The sequence below is a fragment of the Pseudophryne corroboree genome, chromosome 2 (genome assembly GCF_028390025.1).
Source record: "Pseudophryne corroboree isolate aPseCor3 chromosome 2, aPseCor3.hap2, whole genome shotgun sequence".
Classification (NCBI taxonomy): domain Eukaryota; kingdom Metazoa; phylum Chordata; class Amphibia; order Anura; family Myobatrachidae; genus Pseudophryne; species Pseudophryne corroboree.
The window spans coordinates 854422761-854435277 of NC_086445.1; the positions used below are offsets into that span (position 1 = coordinate 854422761).

At 44.6% G+C, this 12517-nt stretch overlaps 1 protein-coding gene across 3 annotated transcripts in view; it reads right to left on the bottom strand.

Annotated features, from left to right (window-relative positions):
• Nucleotides 1-12517, bottom strand: part of CTPS2 (CTP synthase 2) — an 848459-nt gene that overhangs the window by 545226 nt on the left and 290716 nt on the right. For all 3 annotated transcript variants that reach the window (XM_063955808.1, XM_063955806.1, XM_063955807.1), the window contains one exon: nt 6119-6207. In XM_063955808.1, the coding sequence (XP_063811878.1) occupies nt 6119-6207 (89 nt within the window). The remainder of the gene's footprint in view (nt 1-6118; nt 6208-12517) is intronic.

Here is a 12517-nt window from a genome sequence, read left to right on the forward strand (position 1 = left end):
GGACGTATGAGAAATATTCAGTAACATCTCCTGATACTGAATTGCCTGCAATAATTTTCTGGACCAGTTGAGTGCTTTCAGTAGATCTCCACAAGACAAAGAAGGGATAGCCCGCACCCAGCCCAACATTCCCGTACGTGTCTCCTCATGTTTGATCTGGGGGCGCAGATTAGAATAATGGATAGAGATAACTTGTTTATTTGCGGGTTTAGAATTAAGGATCACATCCAAACTTTATACCCATTCATTGGGGGATATTCAATTGTTTGAAGAGAGACTTTTCAAACATTTGATTCCCCCCCCAATTGTCCGAAAAAACTCTTTTCTGTCCCCAAAGACAATTTCTGGCAGGGATGTCTGTCCTTGGTGCCTTTCCTCAGTAGCGGATACATATCACTATTTCTGGGGTTGCCCCTTGATACAGATATTTTGGTTACAAATACGGAATTATGCATTAACTCACCTGGTAAACTATGTTCCCCTCACTGATATTTGGGCGTTTTTTGGTATACTACAAGGCAGTGAGTGGCCAGAGGGTGCAAAAAATTATTATTAATTATAAGTGCAGTGGCACGCAAATCATTCTTGCAAACATGGATCGAGGTGAACCCCCATCTCTGCAACTCTTTAGAGAAAAACTCTTCCATGTTTTTAATATGGAATGGATCGAGAATATATTGGATGGAGATAGACGGGAAATGAAATTTATGGATACATGGGAAGGTTACATTACCCCTTAACATTTAGATGTGATGCCTCTGATATGTTACACAGGTTATGGCTGGTGACAGCCAATCCATGTTACCACTTAGTCTGGCAGGTGGTTATTCGAGGGGAAAGGTTGGGATATTGAGCCGCCTCTCCTCCGCTCTGACAGATGAACTCAGCTACATAGAATAAGGCTATAGATAAGAGCTGTAGTAGTATACTTTAAGGCTCTGCTCTCTTACTAAACGGTACGCATTATATTGTCGTACTGCTATGTTATTTATACTATGTATTGCATGCCTTATAATGGAAATATGAGTAGTAATTCTGGAATTCAAGTATGTATCCGTATGAACTGATAAGATGTACAAAAAAAAAAGTATGAGACCCCCCCCATCTCCACCCTGGAGCTGACAGCTGGTGCTACTAAATTAAATGGCTGTGCGTATCTTCATTAAGCGCAAAACATCCCTAAAACTGTGACTTCACATCTTATTTCTTTATTTTCAACAATCTTTTGTCACTTCTCAATTTAGGTGCATTCTTAGTAAGCAATGTCCTCACTTCACTCATCTCCTCCAATTAGGCACTGCAAACCCACGCGCTTTGGTGGAAAATTAGGTTCCCAAAAAAAACCTCATCGCAAGTAGAGAAATCCCTTCCCTAAGGAAAACACAACCCCTCCCTCCTCTTCCCTGCCCTGCCTTTATATAAATCTGTCCCACAAAACTAAATCTCAGAATCTGCACCTGGGTGAAATATTTTTCACTGATCATAAAGGTAAAATCACAGTCATCCTTTAGAGGAGGCTCGAGTCTAGAAATGTCATCACTCCCACCATGCCCCAGGCTTAGCATCTGCACTATGCCCACAATGCACCAGGGTGCTGTTTCAGAGTATATTGCTGACAATACCAATGATAAGGATGGTTATTGTTCAAACTATAACCATTTGAAAATGTTTTGCAATAATATTACATATATACCTTGTCCATATACATATCGTAAAATAGTGACATAAAGATAACACAAATGTAATGTTCCACAAGTGGTTTAAACTAGACGACAAATAGGAAAACAACGCCGGAGGAGACATTGGCTGTGAGTAACACAAATGGGCACATAAACAAAATGAATTTCCTCCCTGCTTGGCAGCACTGCTGCACCCTGCTGTATGTAATAGATGAGCAGCCATAGAGGCCTTGCGGTAAACACATAAAATGAATGGATTCAGATATGGTGCCAAGGTATACTGAGCGTGCAGCCACTTCTATTTACACAACAAGCCCTTCTATTCATTACCTGCATAATGGCAGCACCTCCAGTATTGTTGTAGCAGAATGATATCATCTTCCAAACCTAATGTAAGACTGTTTTTCATTTAAAAGTGCTCAGAGTCCTCCACCATAGAAGGATTTTACAAAGAACTGAATGCAGCCCTTGCATGCCTAGAAACATTATTAAAGTGACTCTGAAAGCCCATAAAGACTGAAAGTCCAGACACTAAGTACATTATGGGCCTAATGTAGAGCTGGACAAGAGAACCCGACACATTCACTGAATAGTTATGGAGCAGGTTTTAATTTTCCAAAAAGCTGACTACTAATACAATGCCATTTGCAGGATTCCTTTTACTTAACGTTTTCTAAACAAAAAGTAAACAAAGCACAGTGTTTGCATCATTTTTGTTCTCTCCAGCAGTTGTGTCACATCTTTCCACTGTTGCCATTTCTGGAACTAAGAGGCGGATTCGGAGTTGGATGTAGCTGCGTTCCGCTGGTATAGCGTGTGCTAGCCCATCCCTGCTGTACATCATGCGTCTGCATGTGCAAGGCCTGAGATGCCTACTATGGGAGTCTTTAGACGCTGAAATATCGCTTGTGCGTCTTTAGATGCACCAACGGTCGCATCACTGTAACTTGCATCAGCCCCACACTAGGTGTAGATTTTCCATAAGAGAGTGGTCTCCAATTAAGCACCTGAATTTGTAACCAGTTCAGGAACATGCCCACGACACTCGAATAACATGGCCATAAGTCAGGCCATCTTCGTGCATCTGCATAGCTACCATCCATTCACCGCCCAGGAACGTCCAGCACATTTCCAAGACACTTTGTATACCATGCGGCTCAATCACAACCGTCCCTCTGTGTGTACACACCATGGGATGCATGCATGCACTGTGCGGCTTTTTAACGACTTAAATGGATGCACAGTTGAAATACATCGACCATTTACATGAATATCAGCACTCCCTGCGGCTCAGAATCAGGACCTAAGTCGCATATGCAATGTTATTATGCAGTCAAATCAATGGTTAGCAAAGGTCAATCAATCTATGCAACATTGCTCGTATCAGGCCATATCTCTCCCAGAGTGCAACTAAACTCATCATCCACTCACTGGTCATCTCACGACTTGATTACTGCAATGTCCTCCTCACTGGCCTCGCTTGCTCCCATCTTGCTCCCCTCCAATCTGTCCTGAACTCCGCAGCTAGGCTTATCTTCCTCTCCCGCCGCACCACATCTGCCACTCCCCTTCAACAAAATCTAAACTGGCTCCCATTCCCCTACAGAATCCTCTTCAAACTCCTCACCCTCACATACAAGGCCATCTCTAATTCCACTGCTCCCTACATCTCCAACCTCCTTTTCCTTCATACTCCCTCCCGCCCCCTACGGTCGACTAATGACCGTCGCCTCTCCACCGCCCTGGTCACTGCTTCCCATGCACGAGTTCAGGATTTTGCACGTGCTGCACCCCTTCAGTGGAACGCACTCCCCCGCTCCATTAGACTCTCCCCAACCTTGCAAAGCTTCAAACGGGCTCTAAAAACCCACCTATTCATCAAAGCGTACCCTTCTAATGCATAACCCAGAGCTGAAGCCGCGCCTCCACCCCCTGCCTTATGCCGTGAACATCTCAGCTTTGCTTGCATACTGCCATCAGGCTACCTCCCGCTTGCCTGCACCTCTTGTCATCTGTCTGTCGCCCCTCCCCAATAGATTGTTAGCTCTTCAGAGCAGGGCCCTCTTTCCTCTTGTTATCTAAGCCCTCGTATCAACACATTTCACTCACAGCTCTCCCCTACTCAACGACCATTTTTATCCTGCTAGTAAAGGCTCATCTCCATCTATGACCACCAGCCTCTAGTAGTACGATGATCACTCCCTCAATACTTACATCTTAGCTGTACTATGTCTTGAGAATGTGTGGTGCTCTGTTACCTGTACTCTATTTCTGTTATTTATTTACTGTAATGCAATGTTTTGTCCCCTGTACTGTCCTTTGTACGGCGCTGCGAAACACGTGGCGCCTTATAAATAAAATGTAATAATAATAATAATCAAAAAGATATATCTCCAGGTTGATGCTCTGATGGATACCGGGAATAAGATGATCTTCAGAGACAGTTGTTTACTCCCAGCTTTCTACTCACTGGAGGCTCTCCTAGCAAGTGAAGATTCTCTGACAGAGTGAGAGAGCCTATCAGGAGACAGCAAGAAGTTGTTGTTTTTTCTGATAAGCTCTCTCAGCCTCTCAGATATGGTTGTGCATATGTTCTCTTCGTGACAAGGACCAGGAAGTGACAGCACGAGAGGGCAGTAGATAACTTCTGCCCTTACAACACCTAAATGTTTTATCCATTCTCAGTTCATTGGAGGTTATTTTGTTTTATCTCTGCACCATTGTCCCCTCGCCACGCTTCGGGCTCAGTGTCTTGCTTCGCTCGTCACAGGTTACTATTCCAAATCGTTTGTGACATGGACCTAGGGGCTTATGGGAAATGTCCTCTCCACAAAGGGCAACTAAACGCTACCTCTCAGATATGCTCTGAGAGTAAGATAAAGCAGCAGCCCTGCTATATTCTGTACATGAGAAGGGTGTAGCGCATGTTCTATAGCTACATTGTACTCTCCAATTCTTAAATATTGTCCTTTCTCTATTTGTAAATCAGTTTATATTGCATTGCTGCTCTCCGCTCATTTCATTATCTCACAACACTCTCCATGTTATACTGACTGCCTTCCCGGCCCTGTATTTCCATCCAAATATTGTGGCCCTCCTCCAGTCCTCTACTGTTTCTGTTGTGTAATCACATCACTGGGTCCCCTCTTCCCTGTGTGTTCATCTAATCCTCCATTCAGATTCTATCCCCTTCATGCCCACCGCGGCACAACCTATCATTTCTCTGTTTCACATCCGTAGTTCTTTTCCTATGTGTTTTCCTCCCCTATTCACCCAGGTGTGAATCCCCACAAACCGCTGCAGGAAGGTTTATTAACTGCTCATACATTAAATATCGATGTGCAGAAAGAAAAATGCCATTTCCCAGATGATCTGCCTTATTTGATGTGGATGTTCTGCACTCTTATAGATGCAGAATGTCAGTAAGGGATCTTCATCATCCACCCCTACACAGCAAAGCATATTAAAATGATGTGTAGTTCTTGTGTTTACTGTACTTCAGGGGCACCCCAGGGCAAAAACTGCAAACTGTCAATCATAGGTGAAATTGCTCATCAGTCCATTTAGATACAGAATACTTTATGGATTCATGGTTAAGCAACTATCAGCATTTATTTACCTTTAATACCTGAAAACAGGCGATAAAACAAACCCATACACAGCGGGAATAACCTTTTGTACAGTGCTAGGTATGCTAGAGTGGACCTCCTGATGTTATTACAGCACTTCCTCCCGTATCTGTGCTTCCATTAGCATGCTAGCTTGGGTGAGTAGGATCACATTTTTGTTCCTCACTTGCCACTAAGTCTTCACTTTGAAGATGTGTACTCTTACTATGGTCCCCATAAGTATAGAAACACTAACACACATCTACACCTTTCCCAAAACTAGACAGAAATAAAAGTAAGTCATTACAAACATGGGTACATATTTAACAACATTTTTCTATAGAGGCACAAATTGTTCAAATCATAGAAAAGTATCCCAATCATTTACGGATTAAAGAGAAAACATCAATTCTCTGTATCTCAAAGTACGTTGTGCACTATGATTTAGCTAAAGGTAAGAAAAACTACTGTAAATCCCCCATTTACTGCCTGTGAGAGGACATGAAAGGCCTCCCTGCGCTATAACGAACTACCATGTGTGGGCTGCAAAGTGCTCCACAGTTTCCTCTGATGACACAGTACTCTTCCCCTGAAAGTACAGAGAAGCTGTAGGATGATGGCATCTAGTAATAGAGTATGAGTCACATGTACATACAGCATGGGGGGCGTTGCATGTTCTCTCCCGCACAGAGGGCGCAGTAGAGATCTACATTCCTTTGGTCATACAAAGTGCCCAAGGCAGTGTGGCAAAAAGGACTCTTAATAGTACAATTTCTCTTCACAGAATATACTGTACCACATTACTGGATACTTGTGATAAATGTGACTTACTGAGCTTTGCACAACTTTTCCCAGGCCTTGTGGAATTTCACAGGATCCTCAGTTTTAGTTGAAGGTTCCAGTTCAGTAGAGTCTATATACTAAGGTAATATGAAAAACAATATAAATTTTTAATATTATGATGCAATATGAACATGTTTAAATGTCAACGGTCACATTGGAAAACATTTTTCAAATTCTGTTACACGGCTGTCTACCTTTATAATGCTCTTTTAAGCATTTACTTAACTTGTGCCTTGCATAAATGTGTATCGGTGTCTGCCCCTGGTTATCAAAGATATCAAAGGCTAACTGTGCAGTGACAAAAAGGTATCCAGTATAAATGTCCACAGTCAGAATGTCAACAATCCATTTTAGTGTTATTTGTAGGCTTAGGATTAGGAGTTGTTTAGGCTAAAATACAGATGTGTCCTCTTACAATCTTTGCTCCGTGCGCTACAAGTCAAGTTACACATAACGCATGAGTGCCATGTGACTCAGTAGCACCGAGCGTCTTTTTCTGTATTAGACACAAAGTAATAATAGGATACACAATCAGCGTCCGCTGATGAAAATGATATGCAGCATGCCTATATTCTGTGTCTGTCTGCGACTGTATTTGCATCCAAAATGCTATGCTACAGTGTTTTCATGGAAAACACTGTAAAGTGGTATTTCAGATGCAGATAGAGCCACAATCACAGACAGACAGAATATAGGCATGCACATTGTATTCAGCAGAAGCTGAATGTGCGTCCTATCCGCTGTCTGTCTGCCACAGCCTCTCCTCAGCTCACTCGCCTGCGCAGTATGCAGCTGGCACCAGCGTCTTCAACATGGGGGATCCTGATAGCTCCAGTCCCAAGGCATTGCCATCTTCCCACTGGTCAGCTGACTGTTGCACTACCAACAGGAATACATTTCCTGGTTCTCTGTCAATCTTATTCCAGAGAAGGTATTTAACTTAAAGTACCAAATTAATGTTACATAGGGCAGCCGTCACATATCAATCAGGGATCACCACATCCCTGAACACAATTGGACAACAACAAACAACGCGTTTCGGAGTAGAATCTCCTTTTTCAAGCTTCAAAAAGGAGATTCTACTCCGAAACGCGTCGTTTGGACGACATGGATATCTGCATCTGAAAGCACCTTTTGGTTCCCTACTCAGCCTTCAAAAGAAAAAGCCTTTTGCGGTTGTGCCATGTGATTTCACCGGGACCTGATTGCTTTTTGCACAAAAAGCTCCTTGCCCACCGCCCAAGGGTGAGAAACTATTCTGGGATTAGTGCAATAATCTTTTGTATATCATTTTTTAAAAGTTTTATGGTGTATGTCATAAATTGTATTAAAAAGTGTGTTTTTATCCTTAAATACCTTTTGAATTCATCTTTGTTATAAGGGCGCCTAGGCACGTATTTTCCGTTTTCTTGTTGTCTCTGTCAATCTTAACCAATCCGCTGCCAGCAGTACCTATAAAATGACTTTCTGAAATACTGGCAGGTTGCCATTGCAACATCTCTCGTAGCTCTCAATGTGCTCTCCTTGAGTCCTCTACTGCAGTGCTTTGTTCCAGTACTGTTTCAAGTATCATTAGTTCCAATCCAGTATCTAGTACCACTGGTACCAGCTCAGTGTCCAGCCTCAGTACCACTGGTTTTAGTCCAGTACCATTGGTTCCAGCCGGTGTCTAGAACACATCTAACCAGCTCCAGCCCAGTGTCCTATTCATGACTCACTGGTTACGGCCCGGTGTCCAGCCTTAGTACTGCTGGTCCCAGCCCAGTGTCTAGAACCACCAGTTCCTGCCCAGTGTCCAATTCCCATCTCACTGGTTTCATACTGGTGTTCAGTTCGCATCTCACCAGTTACTGTCCGAAGTTCCATTGTTTCCAGCTCAGAATCTGTCCCACTGTTACTAGTTCTGCTGCCCACAGATCTATTCCTGATACCAGAGACTCTGCTAGTACTAAGACTCCCATATATCCAAGCAATGTATTCTACCATTCACTCCAGAGTAAAGCCTCGCCGGTCCTAACCGGTTCCTACTCGAGCCTCACTGGTCTTTGGCTTTGTCGCTTTCCGCTCAGCAGTCTATCAGCTCTTTCAGTAACCTAAACCTTCAGTATCCTCTAGCAAACCCACAGTATATAAATTTCATCAAACCACCAAGCTTCTTACACATCGCTTTGCCTCCAGCTCCAACCCTAGACACCAGCCTGGGAACACAAACTAATCCAGTCTTGACATGGGAGGAGGTTAGGGTTAGGCTGTGGGCAGGAGTGTTAGAGTTAGGCTGCAGGAGTTACGTTTAGGCACTGGGGGAGGTTAGCATTAGGCTGCGGCGTGGGGGGGGGGGGGTGGATTAGGCAGCAAAGGGAAGCTTGGGGGTAGGGATTAGAGATATAGGGTTAGGGATAGGGGAGAAATACTCACCTGAATGCTAGAAATCTGACCCCAAAGTGACAGCCACATGACAGCTGGGACACGGGAGATGCCAGGAGCAGGTAAGTCACTACTGAGCCACATTTCATCACTTCCTATATGACGAATGGTGATATGGACTATGTCGACAATATCATATAGACATGATGAATGTCAACATTATGACTGTCGACCTAACATGCGTTACCCAATGAGAGGCTTCATGCGGCTTAAAGCAGGAAGCCACACTGCGGACTATATTTCCGTCTACAGCCACAAGCGTCAATGGCACTTGCACCAGCCACACGCTCCGTGCAAAAGATCTGGATTAAAATAGGACAGACCTCAAACTATACACCCACCACACTCCATTTACATTCCCACATGACAGAACAATTCTGTGAGATTGCACTGCTGCCGCTCCCTGTACCCTCCCTGATACATCCATTGTACGCAAAGCGAGATCCACCAAAGATCTGTCTGACTCAGGATCGGACAGAGATAGGACAAAATGCCATGCATTGTAAAACTCACCATTTGCATGCGCTAATAGTCATACCTCCGACTCACAATCAGCCCCACGATACTGAAATGTATTGTCTTGACTCACTTTTGCTGGGGGTATGGGTCGTTGGATAGACACAACTTAGGTTGACAGTCATTAGGTCGACCATGGAAGGTTGACATGCATTAGGTCGACAGGGAGATAATGTCAACATGGTCATTAGGTCGACATGTAGTAGGTCGTCAGGTCAAAAGGTCGACATGGGTTTTTTGACTGTTTTTGGCGTCGTTTTCTTCGTAAAGTGACGGGGAACCCCAATTAGTGCACCGTGTCCCCCGTGGATCATTAAGTATAAAAAAAAATCCAAAAAATGTGGAAAACTCATGTCGACCTAGTACATGTCGACCTAATGACCATGTCGACCTTCAGTGGTCAACCTAATGACTGTAGACCTAAGCTGTGTCGACCTAACGACCGTATCCCTTTGTCTCTCTCTCTCTCAAAATATATATATATATACATATATATATACACACACACACACACACACACACACACACACACAATGGGGCAGATGTATTAAGCCTGGAGAAGGCATAAAGAAGTGATAAAGCGGTGATAAGTGCAAGATGATAACGCACCAGCCAATCGGCTCCAATATGTAAATTGACAGTTCTGAGCTGATTGGCTGGTGCATTATCACCTTGCACTAATCACTGCTTTATCACTTCTTTATACCTTCTCCAGGCTTAATACATCTGCCCCAGTGTGTGTGTGTGTGTGTGTGTGTGTGTGTGTGTGTGTGTATATATATATATATATATATATATATATATACATACATACATACATACATATAGTGGGGCAAAAAAGTATTTGGACAGCCACCGAGTGTGCAAGTTGACCCACTTAAAAAGATGAGAGAGGTCTGTAATTTCCATCATAGGTACACTTCAACTGTGAGAGACAGAGGGGTATATGCAATTGCGGTCGAATTCCCGAAATTGCCGAATTTCGGGTCATTTTCGACCAAAAAAAAAATTCGCCTATGCAACTCAGTGCTTTCCGACCAAAAAACGGACTTTCAAAATTCGACTTTTTGAAATTCGAATTTTTGCAAATTCGACTTTTCTGCAATGATATAAGTGCTGCAATTCGACCAAAGCATATTCAATTCAAGTTTGGAAATTCGACAGCAGTGCTTTTAGACAGCAAATTCGTCATTTTCAATCCGCCACACTTTGGAGGGTGAAAACAAATAAAAAAATTTTAAACATGTTTATTTTTGTTTTGTTTTTTTTTGGGAATAGCAGATCTATTTATATTAGAAGGGATTAGGTACTTTTTTTTTTTTTTTTGGAGGCACAAATATTATTTATATATTTTTTAAAATATTTTTTTTTTTTTTTTTTTTTTTTTTTTTTTTTATTGCTGGAACGGTAAAATCCTAAAAAAAAATGGCGTGGGGTCCCCCCTCCAAAGCATAACCAGCCTCGGGCTCTTCGAGCTGGTCCTGGTTCTAAAAATGCGGGAGAAAAATTGACAGGGGATCCCCCGTATTTTTAAAACCAGCACCGGGCTCTGCGCCTGGTGCTGGTGCCAAAAATACGGGGGACAAAAAGCGTAGGGGTCCCCCGTATTTTTAACACCAGCATCGGGCTCCACTAGCTGGACAGATAATGCCACAGCCGGGGGTCACTTTTATGCCGTGCCCTGCGGCCGTGGCATTAAATATCCAACTAGTCACCCCTGGCCGGGGTACCCTGGGGGAGTGGGGACCCCTTCAATCAAGGGGTCCCCCCCCCCCCAGCCACCCAAGGGCCAGGGGTGAAGCCCGAGGCTGTCCCCCCCCCATCCAATGGGCTGCGGATGGGGGGGCTGATAGCCTTTTGTGATCATGAAAAGAATATTGTTTTTTCCAGCAGTACTACAAGTCCCAGCAAGCCTATCCCGCAAGCTGGTACTTGGAGAACCACAAGTACCAGCATGCGGGAGAAAAACGGGCCCGCTGGTACCTGTAGTACTACTGGAAAAAAAATACCCAAATAAAAACAGGACACACACACCGTGAAAGTAAAACTTTATTTCATACGTCGACACACACATACTTACCTATGTTCACACGCCGACATCGGTCCTCTTCTCCATGTAGAATCCAGGGGTACCTGAAAATAAAAGATCAATATACTCACCTCAACCAGGCTCCAGAGATAAATCCACGTACTTGGAGAAAAAAACAAACCGAACACCCGCTCCATGCCGGACTGAAAGGGGTCCCATGCTGACACATGGGACCCCTATCCCCGAATGCAGAGAGACCTGTCAGTGACAGCTGTCACAGAAAGGTCTCTATTGCCAATCAGGAAGCGCAACTTCGTTGCGCTCATCTGATTGGCTCTGTGCGTCTGAGCAGACAGCGCATCGCACAGCCCAGTCCATTATATTCAATGGTGGGAACTTAGCGGCTAGCGGTGAGGTCACCCGCCGGTCAGCGACTGACCGGCGGGTGACCCCCCCGCTAGCCGCTAAGTTCCCACCATTGAAAGTAATGGAGCGGCTTTGCGATGCGCTGTCACATCACAGACAGCGCACAGCCAATCAGATGAGCGCCACGGAAGTAGCGCTTCCTGATTGGCTGAAGGGACTTCAGTGACAGGAGTCACGTGATGTCCCGGCATTCGGGAGAAAGGGGTCTGATGTGAAAGCATTGGACCCCTTTCTAGTCCGGTATGGATCGTTGTTCGTTTTTTTGTTTTGCCAAGTACGTGGATTATCTCTGGACCTGGATGTACCTCTGGACGCTGGAAGGTGAGTATAATTTTTTCACAGGTACCTCGGATCGTCGGAGACCGTGGCAGTCGGCGTGTCAACATAGGTAAGTATGTGTGTGTCGGCGTATGAAATAAAGTTTTACTTTCACGGTGTGTGTGCTGTTTTTATTTGGGTATTTTTTTCACAGTAGTACTACAGGTACCAGCGGGCCCGTTTTTCTCCCGCATGCTGGTACTTGTGGTTCTCCAAGTACCAGCTTGCGGGGGAGGCTTGCTGGGACTTGTAGTACTAATGGAAAAAACAATATCTTTTTATTATCACAAAAGGCTATCAGCCCCCCCATCCGCAGCCCATTGGATGGGGGGGGACAGCCTCGGGCTTCACCCCTGGCCCTTGGGTGGCTGGGGGGGGGGACCCCTTGATTGTATGGGTCCCCACTCCCCCAGGGTACCCCGGCCAGGGGTGACTAGTTGGGTAGTTAATGCCACGGCCGCAGGGCACGGCATAAAAGTGACCCCCGGCTGTGGCATTATCTGTCCAGCTAGTGGAGCCCGATGCTGGTGTTAAAAATACGGGGGACCCCTACTCTTTTTGTCCCCCGTATTTTTGGCACCAGCACCAGGCGCAGAGCCCGGTGCTGGTTTTAAAAATACGGGGGATCCCTGCCCAATTTTTCCCCTGCATTTTTAGAACCAGGACCAGCTCGA